Source organism: Protobothrops mucrosquamatus, unplaced genomic scaffold (assembly GCF_001527695.2).
Source record: "Protobothrops mucrosquamatus isolate PMUCROS unplaced genomic scaffold, P.Mucros_1.0 scaffold2022, whole genome shotgun sequence".
NCBI classification, from domain to species: Eukaryota; Metazoa; Chordata; class Lepidosauria; order Squamata; family Viperidae; genus Protobothrops; species Protobothrops mucrosquamatus.
In genome coordinates, this window is record NW_015388133.1 from 130,199 (window position 1) to 155,426 (window position 25,228).

The window sequence follows — 25,228 nt, forward strand, 5'->3', positions numbered from 1 at the left end:
CTCCTCCTCCTCCTCCTCCTCCTCCTCCTCCTCCTCCTCCTTCTTCTACTGAATATTAGATGCAACCCAAATTATTTCCTTCCGTACTATTTCTGCAAGCCCCTTTCATTAACATGCCTTAAAACAGCCACATAGACAGAAATAAGTGTGAAATAAAATAATTATTTCAAGCATAGACAGAACTTCCTACTCCTTTTTTTTCTCTCTTGAGGATCAGTTGATGCTTACTACCCTAAGGCTTTTCCCCTTCAAAAAAAAAAAAAAAGTATGTGGCTGCTCCCAGCAACTCCTGAGGCAGCCATTTAAATCTGCAGACTAGTTAATAATACTTGCCTCAAACTTGAGCAAGTTGCTTATGGAACATAACTTATTAGCCCACTTTTTTATTAGGAGCCTGATGATTTGAAATAATAAAGGAGGTGGTCACTATATACATAATGTATGCTAAGAAGGTTGGAGGGGGGCACTAATTCCCCCCCCTCCTTTTGGATAGAGTAAGGAAACCTTTGCCATTCCAGGAACTGTGGCAGGGTAGCACAAGGCAATGAGTGAATGACAGTTTTTGTACAGTTGGTCAACTGGAGGGAGCATTAAAAGGCTTATGGTATTTATTGCCTAGAGAGTATATTATGTTTCAAGGATTTTTTTTTTCTTCCATTCAAGTTGTGTCTGATTCTTGAAACTGCCTGGAGAAGTTTCTGCAGTTTTCTTGGCAAGATTTGCCATTGTCTCCTTTCTAGGGCTGAGAGGACGTGATAGTCCCAGGGTCACCCAGCAGATTTCAGAATTCATGATTTCATGATCACCCGGATACCTTAACCACTAGGCATGAAATTGGTCATGAATCAAACTGTTTTTGAAGGATTAAGGAGTGAAAATGATGATACCTAGTACAAAAAAAACCCTTACTATTCTGAATAGGTATTTAATATGAAGTCAGTTTTCCAGTATATCTCTCCCAAACAACTCTGCCCATGTATGTTGTGCCAAAGATGACAGTAGCATATTTGGCCCCAGCACACATTCTAATACATCCTTAATTAATACTGCTTTTGTTCATAGTTCAAAAAAGTATGTCAGGTGGTCACAATTGGGTAAAGGAGTAGACTTTGCTTTTTAAAGAGAGGCAATAAAGCAAACAGGATTGCAACCAAAAAATTACTCATAATTTAGAATAAGTGTAGCCAGATTATAGATTTGTAAGTTTAATGAAATAGAAAAAAATCCAAAAGCAGACCCAAGTGTTTAAATTCCAGTTCTCTGCTGTAATTATGAGACTCTTTGGTGCTAGAATTTTTTTCATCTCTTCCATTTTTATTTTTCTCTCTTGTCTAGCTTAAGAGCTACTTCCATAGAAGGACAATTCTTCAAGTATTTGACTGTCCTTCTGCAGAGATGCAACTGTATTGATACAGCTGCAGTTAGTGTGTGGATTCCTGAAGTTCTTTATGGCTCATTGAACACCCAAGATTGTTTTGCACATCTTTCAATACTTGCTGTTGCTTAAGCTCTTTTGGTTTCCTAGCCTGGTTGCCAGAGTTAATGAATAAATGTATTATTCTAATCAAATAGTAAAAGTTATGAGAAGCTGGCAGGACTTGAAAGAAACAAGCAGCACTTAGTAGGTTTGAGGTTTGAGGTGAAGGTGAGCCATGATTTGCTAAATAGAAATTCCCCAATCCATTCCTGATCTGTATCCTTTCATCCTTATAAAATTGTCACATATCAATTTAAGGATAGCTGGGCAAGGATTCTTTAGCCTAACAAATACATCCACAAATTTATTCATTTTTTAAAATATTTCCAGAAGCTCATTATGGTTTATAATAATGTCAATTTATATGAAGTGATCATTATAAACAAAGTAATATTTAATATCTATATAAAATTCATATCTTGCAACTCAGGAGGGTACCTCAATATTATTGTCCCAGATCAGTTATACTGAGGCTGAAAAGAGTGCTTGAAATGTTGCGGTGTAGATGACATTTAAACCAGGATTTTTCTCAGTTCTGACAGAGAATAAATGGAGTAATCATAAATCAAGCACACTTCCTATTGTACTCTATCATAAAGTTGTAAATTAGTCTTCAGGCTTTCAGAATTGCAATAGGTGAAACAACAGCATTGTTCAAGCCAGATCAGCCATCAAGGTTCCAGCAAACAACCCACACTTGGTTTTAGGGTGCAAGAGACAAGGTGGTAGCAGTTATGAGGCTCAGGATTGTGGGATTCATGTAAGCAATATGAGGCACATGGCTATAAAGAAAGGCTGAAGTCTAAGATCTAAAACAGTGGTTCTCAACCTGTGGGTCGGGACCCCATTTGGGGTCGATCGACCATTTCATGGGGGTCGCCAAGCAAGGCTGTCCGCCATTTTTTTTGTCCGCCATTTTTTCCCCTTTTCCGGTGGGTGCCTTACCTCCCTTGGGCTGGGCCAGCTGGTGGTCGGCCTGCTCCGTCTCTGCCGCTTGCCAGCTACACCTCAGCCGGCGCAGGGGGCAGAACCACGCATGCGCGGCGCACCCGGGCAGGGAAAGTTCTCGACTTACGACCGGTTGGGTAGTCCTCGACTTACGACCGGTTTAGTCCTCGACTTACGACCAGTTTAGTCCTCGACTTACGACCGGTTTAGTCCTCGACTTACGACTGGTTGGGGTCGCGGCATTAAAAAGGTTGAGAACCACTGATCTAAAAAGTCCTCAAAATGTATTGAATGCCTAAGCTGAAGAAGTGACAAAAGGCAATTATAGAGCTCAGATCAAAGAGCACCAAGTAGAAATACCAGGAAACATGCACTTTAGCAGTCTGGCTTGTTTGTGTCTGTCATTCAGTAGTGGGATCTACTGGAAGCCACTTTCTGTCAGCCAGTGCTGGATGGGATGACTTGATATTGTTGCAACTTGATCTTGGGTCAGCCAGGATCTATTTTGATATATTCCTTAGCTCTTTCTCCACCATTTGAACTATTCTTCTATTCAATCTGGGATCAGTTTTTCTCCTCCAGCCACATCCAGTAAGGTTGGCGACAGTAATACTACTGTAATAACAATCATGATCATATGCACACAAAGCTCTTTAGAGATGCTTTGTAGCCTTTACATTGACCATACTTTCTTTCCTTTCTGCTTTCCTTTTTTTTAACCTACGTTCACTATACTGCACATAATGACACAAAAGCCTAAGCAAGTACTTTTCTCCATTTAAAAAGGAAGAGTGGCTAATTATGACATTGAAGATGGCTGTCATAATTAAAGTAAATAGTCTGATTGAGAGATCACTAAGATCCAAGAATGCCTTTTAACTTTTAAGGGGTACCAATACATTTTCAATTGCTTTGTGATTTACAAGAATGTGCTTAGTCATACATCAAAACAGACTGTGCAATAAAAAATAGTGGCATTTACTCGTGTCAGTTTCAGTTTATTTTATTGCAACTTGGGGTTCTTTGGGGAAAAGTGGTGGGGTACCAATACTTTTGGCTGCATCTGTACTTGTTTCTCAAGTTTGCTTTGATATTTGCATGTATCAATAGTTTGCTGGGATCAGGTCACTTTAATCTGATCAGTAGAGGGAAACATCATGTAACGGCTCTCTAATTCTCTGGAGGAATTATTCACATTCATAGGAATTTTCAGTCTTTTGGCTCTGCTTTTTTGTGATTAAAATGATTAGTAATGCAAAAGATGAATCCCTTTGGGTGACCTCAAAGAACAGCATTAGTTAGAATTATTTTTCTACAAAGAAATGAAAAATGGCAGGTAAGTACACCATTAATGCCTTTCTGTTTGGGAACTGTCAGGTATAAGGATTTCACCATGTCAAACGATTGTAGGTTTTTAAGAAGAGACTGGACAGCCATTTGTCCGAAATGGTGTAGAGTTTCCTGCCTGAGCAGGGGGTTGGACTCGATGACCTCCAAGGTCCCTTCCAACTTTATTATTATTATTATTATTATTATTATTATTATTATTATTATTATTATTATTATTATTATTATTATTATTATTATTATTATTATTATTATTATTATAATAATAATAATATAGTAAGTAAGGCATGTATGCCTGAAAAAGATGCCGCTGCATTAGAGAAGTGCTGCACTTCCAAATGCTCCAGCAAACCTTGCTTTCAAAGTATGCACAATCAGATTAACAGATCAACTTATTTTAATATTAGTGCAAAAACCTAACAACGTGGATTTGAACATAAAAGAGTTATTTGGGAAGGGAGGAAGGCAAAATAAATTGAAAAGAGCAGTGTCTCAGGACATTTTCCTGTTATTTTCCATAATGACATTTCTTCTTTTTCATGTACAGTTCATATAGGTTTTATCCTAAATGTGAAAGTGATACTTTTCCATATTCTAATGCTTATGATGGAGGGGAATCTGGGGACCATTGCTGCAAGTGCCAGGGCAATTTCAAATACGGCTTGCAATTTATTAATATGACATATTGCCAAAGCCTTTGTTTACTTGAGAATCTTTTGTTTTAGATATTTCAAATTCTTTAGATGCATATTCATAATGAATACATTCTTAACAACAAACAAGACTCAACACCCACAATTTTCTCACCAATTTTCTACCCCCATTTTCTCACCAATCATACTGTTATCTGTGAAAAATGGCTTGGGATATTTATAAGATTTGGGAAGATAGGCATAGTTTTATAGAAAGTCTGAAACAGTGCCTGGATTGTTAAAGTAGCTTTTAAAATGTGATTTTTGTTGAAATTCTCTTTTACGAGGCTTATTTCCAATTAAGATCATATTTCAAATCCACATTTTAATTTTTTATTAAATGAACTGAATCATTTGCACATGTAGCGTTTTAAATTAGGGAATTTTTGCATTTCATGCATAACAAGCAGAAAACTTCCATTTAGTAGTTGATACATGTTGATTTAAAAATCAGTTGCCTGCTGTTTTTTATATCTGGTATACATTTAACATTTATAAGTTTAATATTCTGTGCAAAAAATGCAAGTACATAATACTTGCAAAAGTATATTCAGTTGATAAATTAAATACACTTTTAATCTTTAGACTGCATGTAGCTGTGGATAACCTTTCTGCAACCTCTGAAACAACCCAGACTAGATAAAGCCAAAATTTTAAGCCTTTTTTTTTTTAATAGAAGAAAAGTTTGGGGAGTTTAGACATGCAAAATAAATGTCCTAAATCTTGTTATAGTTTAAGGAACATTGTGCTCCATTGTTAAATGTTACCTCTATCTTCCCACAACAAAATAACTGAGTTGATTTTTCTGGTTACTGAAGTGGTTTTTGGAACACATGGCCTCTAATGGGCTATAGCCAAGCCCAGATCTGTTTTATTTAACAAGCACACAGTATTAGTATTTTTCCTAAAACTAATAGAAATTCTGAAAGTAACAAAGGAAATTTTTAAGAACATTATTAAATGATTAGAAAAACATGTTGCAGTTCACCCAGGTCTGAATAGTTTACTCTCCCAATTAAGGACAGGCCTTCAAATGCTTCTTGATGGGAATCAGAAATTCTCTGAACTTGGAAAAATAATTATGGTAGGTAAGATTTTATCTGTGATGTGCTTAGATGTGTAGAAATTAACCTGCATATATAATTTTTTTTCTATGTAAAGCCCTAAATACTCTGAGATTTGGGATCTAGAAATTTTGTATCCGAGTCCAGTAATATTTTCATTAATACATTGAAGCCCATTGTCTCTTCCTGTCAATTGTTAGGTACATGTTGAATAAATATATAAGTATACTACTTTTGACTTGAGGTTACAGATCACATGCAAAGTGTACATAGATGAGCTTGTAGGAGAAGGCTGCAAAAATCACATACTGAGGGACAGAGTGTGTGTAAGATAACTTTCAAGGATGATAATTCTGGAAAGAACAGCCAAAGTGACTGAAAAATAGAGAGGACTTTGAGAAAAAGGTCAGAGCTTGTCGACCAGATTTGTTTATCATCTGAACAATGGTCCCCAATATTCCAAAGGCATCTCTGAGGATTTTTCCAATGTCTACAGATGAATGAGATGGGGAAATTGGCACACTTATCTTCCTCTGTGATCAGCCAGTGGGCAGCAGAAAATACAAAAAGAAAAGAGGTTGGAAGATTCGTGTAATCATTCCTGATGAGTGGCTGAGCAATTGCCTGGTTATAGCTCTAATATCAAGTTACCAGGTGTACAAAAGGAATGTTCTTTATACCAGTTCCACAGTGGTACAGAATCTCCTTCATTAACAGTTTCTCTCAAGGTTGCTCTGGTAGCATATTTCTAGATCTTTTTTAAGTGTTCAAGAATGACTTGAAGGAGTCAGCGATAACACTTTAAGGTTTGAATTTTATCAAAAAGCTTTCCTAATTAATCCAGGAAGGAAGGAAGGAAGGAAGGAAGGAAGGAAGGAAGGAAGGAAGGAAGGAAGGAAAGTTTTTGATGCTCTCTGCCAGCTTCCCACAAGGAAATTCAATGGGGAAGCCAGCAGAAAGTTGGAAGTCATTTTGACTTCTACTGCCTTTTTTGCCCACCTTTGGTTATTTAATGACACACTTCTCAGCTATTAAGTAAATTACATCAATAACCAGCTGAGAAGGAGAACACAAGAAAACCCATATTGGAGCAGATCAAAACTTACCTAGTCCAACATTCTGTTCTCACAATGTAACACCAAATATTAAATGGAAACCTATAACAAATAGCCACTGATAGCCTCCATAGTTTCAATTCCTCTGAAAATGTCCATCTTGGTGAAAAATTCTTATAATTGTGAATGTCATAGGAATTTACAATCTTTTGGACCTTGTCTGTCAGATGTAACTGGAGGAGTAGGGGTGGGGTATAAAAAAGTGAGGATGACAGGTATGACTGTGCAATCAAAGACTTAGCCATTTAAAAATATGTTTGATGCATGTTAAAAAAAAGAGTAGGGTTTTTGTGCATTTCATCTTGAGGTGTTTTTTTTAAAATTTCCCTGGTTGCCATGGTGTAGTAATCCAGTACATAGTGAGATGGGAGGCCATATAAATTTGTTTAATAAACAAACAAATAAAACAAATCCAGGTGTTTCCCTGCAATTTGCCAAGATCCCATGTTAGTTTAGCAGACTTTTATTAGTATCTATGGTATGAATTGATACAAATCATCCCTAAAGGCTTATTTGTTTGCTCGCTATTTGAAGTCCTAGATCAGACATGTCAAACTCGCGACGTCACGTGATGTCGCGTGACGTATTGGAGCTTTTTTGCCATTGCCGGCAATGGGGTGGGCGCAGTTTTGCCATGTCGCGTCCGGCCCGCAGGCCGGCAGTTTGACACCCCTGTCCTAGATACTTAGCAAATCTAATGTCTGTTGGATTTTCATTTGTACAGCAGAAGAAGGAGCCATGTATAAGAAAGGGATCCAAGTCCAGGAAGAATTCCTGAACTGGAGGCTCAGGACTTATCATTAGCAATTTTACTATTGTTACATGCACTTATACCAGAAAGCAAATCTCTTTGCATTTTATAAAAAACATTTCTAAGAAAAGATGCTGAAGATCAGTCTCCTAAAGAGATTGTGGCAGAATTGAAATGATTTGTACCCAGATAGTAAGAAAAGTCCTCAGACCCTATGTATATTTATGTATATTTATGCATTATTACCACTTCCATTTACTGTATGTATATTTATTGTTATTTAATGGACATTTCATACTAATGAACCATTACTTTCATTTCTGCCCTTAATAATCATACAATTGTCTATCCTGCAAACATTTGTAATAATATTCCTGACTATAAATTTGATACACTGCCTCTCTCTCCCTCTGTCTTTAAATTCTTTAGTAATTCAGTTTTAATGAAAATTTTCAATATGCAAAAGGAACACAGAGTTTAGGTGTGAAATAGATAAAGAAATCAACAAGAATATTCCTGTATATAATCTGAATAAGTAATCACCTCTTTGATTGGATTAATTATATGCTGCAAAGGAATTTAACAGAACATATGGTCCTGGGAATATAGAAAAATACAAAACTATAACAGTTTTGGCAAAATGAAGAAATTGCAAGTGTTTCTGGTATAACTGCAACATAAATTCACATATTTGACAAAAAGAAACAGTTGTCATTTCATAAGGTTATTGTTTGTACATAATAGGTATCTAGCTATTGTTCAGTACATGGAAGTCAGGACACTGCAGCAGACTTAAATGCTTTTTAATAAAGTGTATGACTAGAAATATTTTCCACAGATTAGATTTCAGATATTGCCTTGAGAGTGCAAACTGGAATTCTAGCTTTTTTCAGTTTTACTTAAAACTCATAAGCTCTCACTAAAATATAATTTCAAAATATGTAGGTTAATAAAATTATCTCTTAGTGTTGATCATTAGAAATACAGTATTAGCAATTTCAAAAGAATGTCCTAGGAAGGAATAATTAACAGCTAGCCTTAACAAAAAACAGCTCAAGCCAATTTGTTAACATATCTGCAAACACTGCTGTTTCTTCCATTAGAATTCAGCAGTACAACAGTATTTTCTGTAATAAGTTTTTTATATATTTCAATTCATAACCATTTACATTAGTCCAAAAAGCTTGTGCATGTAGTATTCTATGACAACATAACTCATTCTTTTTTTTAAAGTCAAGTATATTTTAAGTCAAGTTTAGTAAGAATATGAGTAATGATGTGATCAAGATGACCTCCAAGGCCCCTTCCAACTTTATTATTATTATTATTATTAAGAAGTGGGTTTTTTAGAACAAAAGTTAAATGTCTACTTTCAAAAGTTTCACAATAAATTTTTATCATTAATTGATAAATAACTTTGAATAATTTATTATATTTTTGACATAAATTTTGACTTATTTGCCTCTTTTCAATCCTTTATGACATTTTGCATTGGACTCCCAATTTTTTTATACATAATTTCAGCAAATGTCTATGGAGATTCTCAGTCATCCAGGTCATAGTTGTCCTAAGGATGCTTTTTCACGAGGCAACTGGACTCACTTGTTTTTCTTTGAAGAGGTTTCGCTTCTCATCCAAGAAGCTTCTTCAGCTCTGACTGGATGGTGGGGAATGGAAGGATTTATACTCCTTTTCTCATTTTATTTGTACATTACCCAGAGTCACTCTGTGAGGGAGATGGGAAATTTCTAATTTTAATAAATAAAAAAATAAACATCAGTTCCATTATTTGTTTATATATGAACCAAACCAAGTCTGCTCATTAATTTTTCAGACATAGATTCACTGAAATTACTTTTATGTTACAGTGATTATTTTCATTTACATGCATTTCCAGATAGTTAATTATTTGTGATTATTTCTTATTAAGCAGTTCCAACTGTTCTTGACTTAACAACTAATACTGTTTTTAAAGATGGAGATTAGTAATTTCTCAACCACAACTCCAGAAAATTTAATCAGATATGCTTTTTGAATTTACTGTTCTTCATATAATAACTTAGAAGAGGGAGATAAATCATTACTTCTTCTCTTTTTCTCATGTATATAGGTAGTGATTTGAAAAGAAAAAGGACATTGAACATTTAAGAAAATTATTTCAATACTTCTGGCTTTGTTCCTTACCTTATTTACAAATTTAATGATACTGAGGAAAATGTCAAAGGGGATGTTAATAACGTAGTTCTTTTTAAAAATGAGATAATTCCAGGGAAATTAATCATTTAATTATTTATGTCATTCTTGTGAATGTTTCTACAGTTAGAATCATGTCTACAACTTTATGAAGATCCCAGCAAAACACTCCTTTAAAGTGCCTCAGTAAAGTATCATACACCCCTGTTTTGGGCCAACTAAGTGGCCATTATGCTTCACTTCTTGTGACATGCAACTAAAGTTAAGCAAATTCTCTTACATTACATTATTAATGGCAAAAAGGAAATGTGAGTCATCAAATGATTGACACTTAACAAATATGAAGTGTTTTTTTACTAGAATTCTCAAAAAAACATTCTTGAGCTTTATTTTAGTGGTAATCATGTCAGTTAAATGACAGAAGAAACAATCAATTAATTTGATAAATATAAATAATATATCAGCCAACTCAAATCTAGTTACAGAAGGGAAATGGAATATAGCATTATAAAATATAGCTTTATTAGTTTCAGAACACTTTGTTACTTGCTGGACTAACAAAAAAGATATAAAAGGCTTAGACTCTTGGATTAAATTGTATCTCATCTATAAATCTTTTAGATTATGGTTTCTAGGGAAGGCAAATTCACCTCTACCTAAAATCTTGGATCCCAAGTTGCTCATCATGTTCAAAATGATAGATTTTAGACACTAGGATAGAAGGAGAAAAAAGCTACGACAGGAATAGGAATCTACAAAATTATTAAATTGAAATTGATCTAGAAATCAGCTTCGGCTGATCTCAATTTGATGTCCATTACTTCCATTGATATGACATGTAATTTTTCTTTGGATTTAGATTGGTTTCGGACCAGTGAAAATTCTAAAAGGAGTGAAGTTATGAGTAACTTTATATCAGCCTTTCCTTTTGGTATCATGAAATTCCTCTAGATTATTTGAGAATAGTAATTCTGACAGTTGCAGTTTCAACACATTTGAAAGGCAACAAGCATTGTACAAGGCAAGTTCATCTGGATTTTGCTGTCTAAAAGTATTATTGTGTGGCTTGTACCACATATTACTCAGACAGGTTTGCTAGAGTTTATGAGCTGGTGTTTTGGAGTCAGCTGAGCCTTAGCTGACCAATGACAATTTGTGAATGGTACCCTTTGATTTTTTTTTTCAAATGTGATATTTGGCTTCTGAAAAAATGCATTTTCCCCTCAGCTCTTATTTAATGCATTTAGCAAAGTTTTTTTTCAAAAAAAACTGTTAAGCTTTTTGCTCTACTTACAACTTGTTCCTTAATTTCTTTTATTCCGTATGTACAATATTATGTCTTTTTACTCCTAAAACATAGATATAGCATATGCTTTCCTTCCTTGCAGTGCACATAGAACCTGGTACATGTGAAGTCATTGCTGCCCACAGATGCTGCAATAAGAATAAGATTGAAGAGCGCTCCCAAACAGTGAAATGTTCCTGCTTTCCAGGTCAGGTAGCTGGGACAACACATGCTGCTCCTTCATGTGTAGATGGTAAGTGTACAGATGCCTACAGTGTGAATGTTTGGACATGGTTGTAGCTAGGTCAAAAGATGGATTCATAGCTCTAAAGCCTGTGAGTCTGGATAGTAGTGCTTGCTGAAAAATTTATATTAAATACAATCCTATACTTTAAAAATGTCAACCAAACTCTGTTATTCTGGATTCTGTGTTCTGTTAAGTAACACAGCCTGAATGTGTTTTTGATTTGAAAGCAGAAGTATGCTTTAGAGCAGGCCAGATGCGTCACTTGCAGGCCACGCCCACCCCGGCCCCGCAAAGGCAAAAACCATCGTGATACATCACATGACACAATTGAGTTTGATACCCGTGCTTTAGAGCATATGGGAGCTGACTAAAGTTCCTGTCTAGCATGTTATAGACCAAATGCAAAACCACACAATACCAAGAAATGACTTAGTTTCTTTAAAGAATTATAGGCAGCTTGCTACATGAGTGCCTCTGCATGATCAGAGCATTTGCCTTGCTTTAAGATTTAAAGCATTTCATAGCCTTCAACAGTTAGTTCTTATTAGGAAATGTCCAGAAGTACAAATTATTATTAACAGCTAATAAAATTATGTTGAAAGACTAACATAATGGTGTACTTAACTTTGAATACAAGTATATATTTAGTTGTTCTCAAAGTGTCAATGAGTCTCTGATAGTCATTAAAAGCAATTAATGGCAACCATGATTAGCCAATTTGAATAATTTTGTATGGCAAGGAAGGCTGATGTTTCTACATCCCAGTCCTGCTATTGAATTTGTATAACATCAGATTATCTGTCTGAATAAGCCAAGATTTGGAAAGCAAATAAGTGGTAAGCCAAAATGATTATTCATTGTCATTGGTTCAGTGGAATCTCCAGGTAGGATTAAGAAAGCCTTGCAAACATTTCTTCAGTATGGATCAGTCTTGCAGCTAGTAAGGTGGACTGTTACTTTTGTATCATAAGCCAGGTTAACACAGATTATGGGAGTGACTGACCAAAAATACCTGAAGAACAGCAGATTGGAGAAGCAAAACACTAAACTAGATGGGGTAATAATCTGACTCTTCTTCAAATGGAGGCTAGGGTAACTTAGTTAGACTCTGGGCATAACTGAATATTCTTCAATTACTATTTTTGGAATAGAAAAAGTGGGTTGTCAAGTACTCCAAAATCTGCTGCTTTTTACTGCACAATTTGATTCATTGCTTTAAACTTTTTTGTTTTCTAGGCTTTTTTTAAGTTTATAATGAAAATGATGATATTATTGAACATTCAGTCAGAAACATAAATTGAAGATGGATTAGTAAAACTTGAGACAATAGGCATGTTGTCCCCATAAAACAGACATCCAGTATTATGTTTTGTTACAGTTCTGTACTCATTTATCAACAGTTTTGTAATAGGAACCGAGTCTGGCAGAATATGACTGGCCGTGTGACTTCAAGTCTCAGTTGAGATGTGACCTCAGATTTCATGCACTATCCACACATGGGAAAGTTCCTGAAATTTCTCAACAGGTGCCATCTGTTTTCTTTTTTTTGCAAAAGCAAACATCATTCAAGCACATATTTTCAATCTTTTTAGAGAAACTTCACAGATTAATGCTGTTATAACCAATAAACTGGTTATAATCTGCAATCTTTCAGGCTGATTGTAGAGCCCTTCTATGGTAATTTGCAATTGAATCTTGCCAAAATAAATATTGTAGCTCAGAACTAATAAAGTTTTGTATTGAAGAGATATACTCTTATTAGTTTCCTATTCTTCCTAGAAATTTGTGGCCACCAACACCTTGCCACTACTGGACATGAAATCTGATGTGGAATAAAAATATACAAAACAGGCCAGGAAGCCTAGGCCAGTCACATCGCCTTCCTCAGTAGTATAGATACAATGGTATGTTATCAACTGCTTAGTATTTTTTTAAAGGAAATTGGTACAGTAAATACTGTAGTCAATTTGCTATTTTAAGTGATGTTCTTCCTCTCTCCTGGGAAAAGAACGATCTGCTTTGCTAAGAAGTTTAGGAATAGGATAGCAAGATATATTTTATGGAAGGGATGAACTACAGAAAAAAAATTGGTAGCTTTTTGTATATGTATGTGATATTTCATAACTATATAGTATTGTGGATATTAAGTTGTGCATTAATTATTTAGCTGGTTTTAGCAAAACAGTGACTCTCTCACTTATTCTGAAAATTGACTATAGATTTTTCTTTCTATAAAGAGCTTTTCAATTGAAACTGTAATTATTGCTCAGTTTTGATTTCAGAAGCCAATATTTTATGTGCAATTGTGTCTTATTTTTACTCAGAAAGGAATTTATTTAAACATCAACATTTCCTTTCTCTTATGGGAAGGTCAATTTAGCTATAATATCTAAGATTCCCTCTCTCTGAAATCTACTTAAAAAAAGTAGGAAAACCTGTTACTATAAAGTAGGTGTAACACATAGGAATGAAAGCATGCAATCTAATCACCTGTGCAAACTGCTAAAAACAACCTCAGCCCATCTATATTTTATTGAATAGTGTCATTTGGGATCTATTTGAAATGGCTCAAAGCCTCTGCTGGTACATTATTGATTGTCTTGGCAGCTTGGTTGGTACAAATGGATTTATATGTGATGCCAAGAAACTACTTAAAAAACATAGGATACTATTCCCCTGAAAGACTAGCATCTCTTAGCAGCTTTGGAAAAGTACTTCAATTTATCTGAACAAAGCATTTCCCTAAAATTACCCATTGAGATTTCATTGAAATCATCATGATATCTTCTCTTTAATCCTTGTGTAACGTAGTGGTGCAGCACTATCTTACATTCATTGGAAATTTTGATTTTTAGGCTCATGCACTTCTCTCTCCTGAACACTGCAACAAGGAAGAGTGATATTTAAACTTATCCAAACAGCGAACACTGGTTAACTTAAACTATGTTGGATAAAACAAATTATGCTTTATGAATCAGACTTGTTAACAAACCATGGAATAAGCTAACGAGACTTCCTCCACTTCAGACCTAATGACAGATTCTGCTTCGTTTGAATGAACTGGTGGAACTGACTGCAGTGGCAGAGAAGGGGATAGAGGCAGCCTGAGGCTCAGAAGGGCAGCACACCATGCAACATTGCTTGCTTATTAGTCACTTTTCTGTATCCTCAGCTTTTGCACTGCAGCTGCATTACCATGATATAGGAGGGAGCTGACAGGCAAAGTAAAATCAATGTGTTGCTGGCGTATCAACAAAGGCAGATTAAGATCCTTTTGCCTGCAACTAGTTTACCAGGCCTTGTGGAAGCAAAAGCACTGAGAAAAACAATGAGAAAAACATAGAACACTGAGGTCTCAAATCCCATCTGTAGTTAACCTTTCATGACAGTTTATTCTTGATCAGTTGTCATTAACATGTCTTGGACCTACCCAAGGCAGCAAAGTACTAATGGAAGAATACGTATTTTCCAACCAATATTGTTGTGCTGTGTGTGCTTCCAGTCAGTGTCTATCAATCCTTATTTTTCCTTTAAGAATGAAACATTGGCCCTGGCTTTGCACAATATGACTGGTAACTCTTCCAGTTTTGATCATTTCCCCCCCAAGCTCTGGGTTAACTGTAGGCTTGGTTGTGGGTCTTGCATTCATATTATTCCAGTGTCGGCAACCCAACATAGTGTCACAACAGTGTGTATGAACTGTGTATGAACAATGAATTCATGAAACAATTCCAGGAAATGAAATGTAAAAATTAAAGAACTTAATTTTTGAGTGTTGGACATGTGTGGGTGTGGCTGTCTGGGGATGGGGGTGGGGGTGGCTTTACACCTGAACTATCTTAGTCTGAACTGAACTGAAAATAGCAAAAGAAGAAAGCAAGAAAATAAACTAGGATTTGTGGATGTCAGTACTTATGGCAAAGATGATGGCAAGGGAAGATTAGTGGGAAGAAACACTGGATTTTCTAGAGCAGGCATGTCAAACTCGCGACATCACGTGACGTCGCGCAACGTATCAGGCCGGTTTTGCCATTGCCGGCAATGGGGTGGGCACGGCTTTCACGTGACGTGTCCGGTCCGCGGGCCGGCAGTTTGTTCTAGAGAAACTAGTTAATTTCCTTTTTAAAATAATATAGAACTAAAAACGAAAAGAAATTACTGTATAAGAGGCTAGGAGTTTGAGTATGTGAATAGAAGGCTTTGCTTTGCTGTTTCAACTCTTCCTGGATAAAAATATCTCTTTTTCTACCTACGAATTTTAAAAATTGCATGCAAAATGCCTTGGGCTTTTAATCTTTAAAAAGATTTTCCCCTGTGGTGGAAAAGCCAGTTGATAAGGCGGATAGATTTGACTGAGAAAAGTTTTAAGTTTCATACTGGTTTTTTTGGCTGCTCAACTTCTTAGCCTCCCAGAGTTGCTGTTGTTTTAATTAAAATCGCCAAGATACTCTTCTTTTGCAGTGTATTTTTTTAATTTAATGCTTATACATCAAATAAAACTTTCTTTTTTTCCTAGTATGTATTATATAGGAGACTATTTTCATTATTTGCTTGTAATAAGAAGTTATCATTAGTTTCACTGATGATTTTTTTAAAATGCATTCTTGTGTTTCTATAAAACTTCTTTGTTTCATTGCTTGTCCTTTTTTATCTGTTTATAAAAAGTATAAACAGATTTTAGCTGTTTAAAAGCTGTTTATACTTTTAAGCATATAGCTTTTTAATTTAAAAGAAACGTGAATAGGTTATAATTCATTGATAAGAATGCAGACTCCGAGTGTAGGAAGACCTAGGTTATTCTCCACCATCTTCACAGAATTGGAGTGGACCATTTTGGCTATCAAATCCATCCTCAATTGTGTGCAAAATGGCAGCTGGAAATATCCTTGAAAAATGGCTGTCTTGCCTTTGCTTGCTGAATAATTGGTGCAACCACAAGAAATAATCTTGGATTTGTTTCATCAGTGGCTGAACTTTGCATAGGACAGTTTTGTTCAAGTGTGTTTGTGTGTATTCACGTAAGTGTGAAAATATTTCAAAAATTAGAATAGCTTTCCTTGTAACTGTATTATTTTATTATTTTTAACACAATTTCTTCCTTTCATAGTTCTGTTTCATGGTAGACTTTGGATGGTATCAATTTTTCTCTCAGTTCCTATTTCAAAAATAATAAATAAATAAATAAATCTGGATATATAAATGCAATACTTCTGATTTTCACATACCATACGGTATTCACTTGCATTTAATAGGATATTTGTTTGAATGTCTGTCTATAGCCAGTCTGGAGCTGAAATGATAATATCTGAGAATGTGTTGAGTTCTTCTTGGAAGTGCATTGTGGAATGTACCCTTACTTTGGTATCTTTGGAGTTCACTGGAAGTGTAGATTTGAGTTAAGAAAAAATACAGCATCAATTTGTTGCTAAGGTTTTTAACAACACCACTTGTTTTCTCGTAGCATCAATAGTGCTTCAGAAGTGGTGGTGCCAAATGCAGCCATGTCTAGAAGGAGAGGAATGTAAAGTACTACCAGATTTGTCTGGATGGAGTTGCAGTACTGGAAACAAAGTAAAGACAACTAAGGTAGGTCTTAATTAAATAAATATAACTTCAGTGAATGAGTGATCAGGCTCACATATTTTGCCCAAACTGTACACCATTTTTGTAATATAATGTTTAAAAATCTAATGATTAGATGATCTGCTGAATGAGAATTGCAGGGATCACTTTATTGCTTAGTAAAGATGTGCTAAGAACACCAAACATTATCGCTGTGTGATGGCTCAGAGATGCCAACTTACCATTCAGCCATTATCCAGGTCAACTATCCTATGGTTCTTAATTAAAAATAGTTTACAAAACCATGTTGAGGGAAAGAAAAGAAACACAATGGTGAGGCAATTTAGGCAAAATATAAGGGTCTTTAATGGGTTGAATGTCCCATGGGCACTACCAAAATACCCTTGTTCTTGAGCTTAGTTTTTTATTAGTAAGTTGTTACTACTGGGCCTGGCTATGAAGTATTGCTTTGGTTGATGCAGTGGCAGGAGATTAAAAACAGAAAATAATGTAAGCAGCCACATGAAAGGCAAGCAATGAAACTCCACAGCTGATGGGATGATTATATGGAGAAAGGACATAATACACTAGTCACTTCCTATTTTCCAAACCACCAATCTTTCATACAAATGCTATCATTTTTGTAACTGTTTAGACATTCAACTATTTTATAAACAATTAAACCTTAAGTATGCCTTGAATATCTTGATGTAGTATGAACAGTGCATTTTAGTACAATCCTGTGGATATTTGCACAGATTTAAAGATTCTTCTTCCATCAAAAGCTGCGTAATAAAGTAAGGGGGGAAAAAACAAGAGTTGTTGGCAAAATTGGAAGAAGGTTCAATAACAAATCTTACTAAACATTTCCCAAATTTGGTCAGTTCCTTAATAATGGAAAATATTTTTCTCTGTTGAAAATCACTTGGTTCAGGTATTTTTCCCCCATCTGTCCTCCTATTATTTCAGAGAAGAGTGACAAAATCAGAAGTGACAAGTGTAGTGCTCATAATAAAAGATCAGTTGTTTAGTTAAAAGAAGCATCATCCAGCTGATAGAAATTGATTTGCAGTTCTAATGGCTATTTAGGAGGAGAGTCTCTGACTAGAGGTTCACTCAGTATTCCAGTGAAGTTCTTAGATAGAGGCTGCATCTGTAAGATTTTTGCCCAGCAGCAGGTTTTCCATTCTTTTCCTCTCACTCCAGCCAAACACTTTCCATCCTGTCACAGCTCCTCCTGTTGGAGCAATCATCTGTGACAGAGAACTACATGATTATTATTTTCATGGCTTGCTGAATACTCTGAAGAACAAGGTATAATTAAAATTTTATCAAACTCATTAGTAATTACATGTATGTCATGGTTAATCAGTTGAATAATTTTGTAATCATTGTTCATACAGTGGAGTGTAATTATTCTTCAAGCTTTGCCTGCTTTGTGCTTCCATCTCCTTTACACACAAACATCCCCAAAGAATTGCTCTGTGAATGGCAGAGTATTTTCTTTCTTATCTTTTGGCCTGCCAATAACAAACACACGCTGAAATGCTTTCTAAACACTGAGCATCAGAGTAGATCCCATTGACTCAGGTAATCCTGATGACCAAAACTACTATCCTCCCTCCATCAACCTTGCTTTACCTGTTACCATTTTTATATTTAATTTTACATTTTTTTAGTGTCAGCGTTGTATGTGTCTTCTCTTTAGCTCTGAAGGTACTATTTGGAAAATAGAAATTTTATCCTATGGTCATCTTTGTCAAGCCTCTTCCCTATACAGAGAAGAATTTGCACTTCTTATCTATTTCCAATGTTCTTATCCATTTCCAACTAGTTGGGGAGTTTTTATACTATTTTAATGGCCTTTGGAGCAATGTCTCAGCACAACTGCTGAAAACTGGTGGGCAGTTTCCTCAGTTTTGAAGTGGAAAACATACAAAATTGGGGTGTATTTCAAAATTCTCTCCAAAACCCCAAGAAAAAAAAGAGGATTTTTTTTTTAGCCTTACTTCCACCCACTTCACATTATCAACTTATTCAGCATGGCCACATCTTCTCTAAAAAAAAATTATAAATGTGAAATCCTATCTACCAAAAAATCCATTCTGCCTCTGGGTCACAGGATTAGTTACAACTACTGGAAACAACATACTGTAGCTGAGTCTTTATTAATTGGGGCATCCCATTCATAGCTAGAAGAGATGATTGGGCTTTGGAGCATGTGCTTTCAAAGAAATTGCTGAAGTGAAGGAACAATAGAGAACCCAATACACCCCTGGGGCAAGAAAGAAGTGCCAAGTAATGAGCAACCCGAGGAAGACAGATAAGAATTCACCTAGGCTTGGATGCAAAACACAGCGGTCTCTCTGCTCATTTGGACTAATTGACACTCTGAGCATCCTCAACTGTTCACAGGAAATGTTTCCTATTTTCAAATTAACCACAGCGTCACTGCATTCACGCTTAGATGTGTGGGCAGTAGGGAAATAATAATCCCCTTGTTTCCTGAACACAGGTGAATTCTCAGAATATTCAAGAGCACCATTTCCATCCAGAAAACAGATTCTCTGTTGCTCATATCACTAGTATGTGACTTCATAGCTTTCAGACAGCTATATTTATTTTATAATTTGTCTTTCTCTGATCATTCAGTTTTTGCATTAAAGCAAATTGTCTTCTGTTTGTTCTGTCTTTGAAATACACTGTTACTGGCTGGACATTTAAATAATATGCATATAATCCCACATTAACTACTGTATGGTTCTCTGCTGTATACACATGGATGGAAGTTGTTTTTCCCTCTGATGCTCTTAGTTTGCTATTTTGCAGTAGATTTGCTAAAGTGTTCCTGTGAATATCTCTCTTGTTTGGCATGCACATATGGCCAGGGAGAGAATTTAAATAAGAATATTTAAATGTATCCACAATTCTCGTGGCTGTCTTGACAGAAATCTCCAGACCTCCAGTGAAATAAATGAGAAAGGACTTTGTAATGAGTAAACAAGGTATGGAATATCTGAAGTCTCTACAGTCATCAACAGATATTATATAACCTGACATTTTTCTCAGGCTTCATGGAGGTAGATTTGTCAATTTGTTACAAAGGAAATAAGTAAGACTGGAGTTAAGTAATAGCAATCCAAAATGTTTTATATAGCAGGTTAAAATTTGAAACAACTGAACTTTACAGGTGGTTCTCATTTAGCAACCAATAATTCAGCAGCTGTTCAGACTTGCAACACTCTGAACAAGTGGTAGTTTCAGTCAGTCCTCAAAGCTCCAGCCATCGCAGTAATAGCATGGTCACGTGACAGTGATTTGCAACATTCCCTATCACTTTCCCACAAGCAAAGCCAATAGGGAAGCTGATCATGTGAGCTCATTGCTTAATGATGGTAACTGGAGACTGCTAGAACTGCCATTGCTAAATGACACATTTCCCAAAATTGGGAAATTTTGGTCCCAATAACTGTTGTTAAGTGAGGACTATCTGTAGTCATTTTTAGTGCCAAATGGAAAGATTTGGGGCATGGCAACTAAAAGAAACTTAGGATGGCTTAACCACACTGAATATGCTTTGTTGTGTAGGTGACTTCTAGTAAATGGCATTACTTTAGATTCCCATGACAGCATAGCAGTTTTGACTACAGTTTCTTTGCATTGGAAGATGGGAAGAAGCAAGAGTTTCTGGAATTCAAGAGTCTTAAGTTTTAGGAGTTTTGTTTTCCTTGGAGTCAGTGCTTCCTTAATTGCAGAAGTCTGATTATAAGAACTTGAATAAGGGGAGTTTGTCCTAGGGAGGGCATATGCCTTATACTTCTCTGAAGCTTCCACCCATGTCAGACTTAACATTAAGGTACATTGATATGGACTAATTGTAATAATTGGACATGGGGAATCACAGAGATGGAAACAATGGATTTCACCTAATTCATTAGTATCATACCAAGCAGACTTTCTATTTCTGGGACTTTAATCATCCTTGTTAAATGCATATGCATTTCTATTAAAATATTTTGAGAGCCTTGCATGTCCCTGGTTTTCTTTTTCAGAATGTTATTGTACTATGCAAGGGGAATTTTAAATTTTTAAAAAAATGCCTTTCACTTTAACAGCTAAAAAGGTCACTTAACATAATCTTAAAATTGGAAGCCTGGAAGTGCTTGAGGGCATTAAATTATAAGAAATGTTAATATTTAAGCATTTTGGAATAAATTCCGCTGCCCCCATATAAATCTCATACATGTTCTGTTGCAATATATCTTTCCTTTCTTTTCCTTTTTTTTTGGGGGGGGGGTTGTGACTCTTGATTCATGGGATTCTGACAGACACTTTTAAAGCTGATTGAGTTGTTTTTCATTGCTTCTGTTTGTGACTGTGCATGTAATTAAAGATATTCCTTGTGTGCATTCCTTGTGTGCATAAGACAGCAGCCACCACTAAACTAGGATGTTTGTGCAAACTGCAGTGTTTGTCTACATTTGGAAGATGATAGAGATGGGTTCACACAACATGCCAACCCAGAATTTGCCTAACAATCACATAGAAATATATATGGGTTGACTCATACATCTCACTAATCACGTAGTAAATGGACTGGTGTTAAAATACTTTAAATCAGAAACAGGTCACATCATCACTTGTATATTATGTGAAAACAATCTATCTAAAGGAACAAATTAATGTGGCAACTCATCTGAGTCACATCAACCTTTGGTCTTAGTCCAGTAACAGTTGTTGACTTAAAACCATTTTTTCATCTTAACATTGGCCTGGAACAATGTGTTATCTTTTTTTTTTTAGTTTTGCTTCCAGAGCACTGATTCATAATAGAGCTATATTCAGATTTGATAGAATGTGCTTCTGACTTCTCAGGGGCACTCATGTGAAAAGTAGCTCTTCTCCCAGGAAGGTGCATCTGCACTTGGTAGCTATTGTCCAATCTTAGGCAGAGGTACATTTGGTTTAAGAAAGTGCTGACAGATATTCCATGTTATGTTTCAAAGGACCTTTTCTTCTTTGATTCTAAAGCGCTGCATAGCCTTAATTCATTAACAAACCAAACTTAGTATTATGTAAACCTCAATTGGCAAAGAATATAAATATATGGGAATATAAATCTACTCCAAGATGTTAAGGTGGCAGAGGTCTCTTTGATACATTCTGTTCTGTTCACAGGTCACACGATAGATCTTGGAAGATCCATTGTTATCAGATGTCATCTTCATTGATATGGCCAGCGTTCCAAAAATGGCACAATATGGCTTTTGTTCAGGTGCAAGATACTTCTCGTATGCTTTGCAGAGTTGGAAATATGAAGATTTCCTTGGTGCAGGATATAATGCATTTGAGGTATAGGATGGCTATTTTTTGTGGGCACTTTATTAATCTTCCTCAAGTACATCAGCCTAGAGAATGGTGCTGCAGTCTGCTTCCTTTTGAAAGAACAGTACCAAGGATTAAAGAACAGGATTGGTATTCTTGTCTCAGCAGATATCTTGGAAATTTTTCCTTGTTTTTGAAAATAAAATATCGCATCAGCTACTGATTAAGTAAGTGCAGCCTCAAAGGTATTTAACAATCAATTGTTACCAATTCTACAATTCTGGGTCTTGAATGAGGTTACAACTCCCTTCTGTTCCATAATTTCTATTCCATATCATGGATATACCTATGAGGAGAGAGAGACAAACAAGCATTTCTTCCCTTTCTGTTCAGTCAACTATTCTTCACTGCATAGAGTCTGTTAATGGCCCCAAAGGGGCGAAAAAGCTTTCTTTCCTTTTAGCTGTTTTTTGTCTCAAAGCTTGCTGTGTTGATTGCTAAAAGAATTGGAAACTTAAATGGATGATTCAACATAAAATTAGGGTATTTACAAATGATTTATAGTCAATGTTTTATTGGTTTCACAGATAACAGGCTTTGAAAATTTGGGTCCAAGAAACCAAATTCTGGTCTTTCAAAAAAAAAAAACATGCAGTTGTTTCAATATTTATCAAGACAGCAGACCAGATTCTTTGCCAAGGTTATGGGAACATCTGCAGTAGAGATAGAATCCAAAACCTTGATGAAAGAAATATCTTCTGTTTGATTTCCACAAAAGATATTCTCCCTGACCATTCTTCCACCTTGTTCAGCAATTACTTTAATCAGGCTTATTATAGTTTTAAGTCTTTGATAACTTTAAAGTTGTAAGGATAATTTGTTGGATAAATTCTATTAAACGTCTGAGAACAAGGAAAGTATTGTCTTTCACTTTGCTGTGTTGTGCTTGGTTGAGTTTAAATTTTATTTGAAGACTTGAGTTAGTTTAATTACCCACTTAGTATTAAATAAATACTTGTAACGGACAACTATAATGAGTACAAATCCCTTTTAGGGGCAAATTATTGTTTTTAATAATCTATTCTCTATTAAAATAATACTAAAATCCCTAGTTATTTTACTCCTATTTGTATTAGGGGATGAAGGAACATCCACTTGTCTTTGGTTTATTAAGACAAAGTTTTCAAGATTTTTTTTTAAAGCTGCTAGAGGAAATCAACGAACATAGAACAGTGTTGTCTCTGGCAAAATTAATGTCATATTTTGATAATCTGGCTTCCTAGTAGAAAACTATATTTAAGGTCCATGTAAAATTTCATAGCAAATGGAAAATTAATAACGAAGGTGTAGACATGTTCCTTTAACATAAATCATTATTAATTTTTCTTATTAACTATTGAAATCCACTTCCACTTTATGAGCATCTGTAAAAATGTTCCATATCTGTATCCTATTATGGCTACCTTGATTCCTGACATTCTGTTGATATAATATAGGAATGAGGCTGCAAGTATATAAATTGCAAAGTAATATCCAAAGTCAATATCTAATTCCAACTAATTTAGATGGATTGGAGTATCCAGGAAGAATGTAGTGGGCAAGCAGATGCACCTTCCAAACTTTGCCTTGCCCTGTCCTGTTTTGGAGTGGCCTGGCCTCCATGCTGTGACTGTATGAACCCTCCAATTTTGTTATCTCAACGTTTTTGTAACAGACTATGTTTTACTTGCTTCGGATGCTATGTAAATAACAGACTGTGAAATATTAAAGTTCGTTTTAATCTCTGCAAGGTGATTCATTTGGTTTTTATTTTTTCCAGCCAAATGGAAAATTAGACAGAACTTTTATAAGGCAAGTTTGGATTCCCATCAGGAAAAAAAAATGGGACCCAGTTGTCTAGGACAAGTTAGCAAGAAAAAGATCAAGTTAAAAAATGGGTGCCATCAGGCAGAGGCTGAGAAGAAAAAAACCCTAGAAAATATCTCCCAACACATCCTTATGGGACAGATAACCTAGTATTCAGTTTGGAGTATTCCATCTTCCCTATCATATCACCCAAGGCAGAATATATGCAGTCTTTCTCATGTTTCCCACTGCATACATACACATAGGACCCACAGAAACAACATGTAGATGCCTACCTCAATTAGACTGTTTTCATCTGTTTTGCTGTGCCACAATAAAAACAATGCATGCATTACCCTGATGAGACACAAACACACATACACAGGCTACACCGTCCTTATTAGACCTTTACAGACACGCACACAACCAAACAAAAGCACAATACTTGGTTACCTAACTTGGTTAGCTGATAAAGAGACTGTAAAGAATTCAAGGATTTATTTTCTATATGCTTTCCTACCTTGTTTTAATTATGAGAGTCCTTTGGGAAAAGTGGGAGGAAAAGGTAAATTTTGAAGACATCTAGTGAAGTGAAAAAGGTGAACATTATGCACATAGAGATGAAAAAAAAAGATGTTGATTAGCGTAGTAAAGTTGTTGCATTGGCATAGGGAAGACCCAGTTTGATAACTATCCTTCAATCAGTGAAACGTAATAGTTGACATTGGGCCAGTCACTCTCAGTCCAAGTTACCACAACCACAGGGTGGAGAAAATGAGAGACCACCTTGAATCCGTGAACAAAAGATAGGTAGAAATCAAATGAATAAACATTAACATAACATTTCTACTAGTCTTGCTCTTTATACAATGGTATAATAGTATGTATAATTGTAAAAAACCTAAGGATTATAACCCATTTCCCTAGGTTTGAAGCTGTACTGATTTATTTATTTTGAATAACTGTAACCAAGTTTTCTGCTACAAGACTCAATCCAATTGATTGTAAGGATAGTCTGCAAGCATAGAAATATTTTATATGGCATAATACATCTTCTAGCACCATGTGTTTATATATGTGTGCATCTATGCTTTTAAATTTAGTTTTATTGCTAATAAAGGAATAGAAACCAAATTATTAAAACTATGATAAAATAATAAAGGACAAATTTCTTTATAGATGGCTAAGTGCATAAAAGTTCTTATACATTGAGAATTGGAAAATATAGGCCTCTGTAAAACCTTAAAACAAAGATACTTAGTTTCAAATCATAACTTGTAATTCTATCCTTTTAGTTTTCCACAATGCAGATAGTCCTCGACATATGACCACAGTTGGAATCAGAATTTTCATTACTAAGCAATGCAATCATGAAAC

General features: G+C 35.4%; 1 protein-coding gene across 1 annotated transcript; it reads left to right on the top strand.

Annotated features, from left to right (window-relative positions):
• The first annotated feature begins 3,754 nt into the window (after positions 1-3,754).
• On the top strand, positions 3,755-22,198 carry LOC107294627 (chemokine-like protein TAFA-2). The gene is made up of 4 exons (XM_029285657.1): positions 3,755-3,761; positions 10,976-11,125; positions 16,581-16,705; positions 21,860-22,198. The coding sequence occupies exons 1-4, from the start codon at positions 3,755-3,757 to the stop codon at positions 21,869-21,871; spliced, it is 294 nt and encodes a 97-aa protein (XP_029141490.1). The 3' UTR covers positions 21,872-22,198.
• Positions 22,199-25,228: the final 3,030 nt, after the last annotated feature.

What these genes read in the sequence shown, in the direction of transcription:
- LOC107294627 (XM_029285657.1), top strand. An exon ending in TGCTCCTTCATGTGTAGATG is followed by an intron (nt 11,126 to 16,580) that starts GTAAGTGTACAG and finishes GTTTTCTCGTAG; the next exon opens with CATCAATAGTGCTTCAGAAG.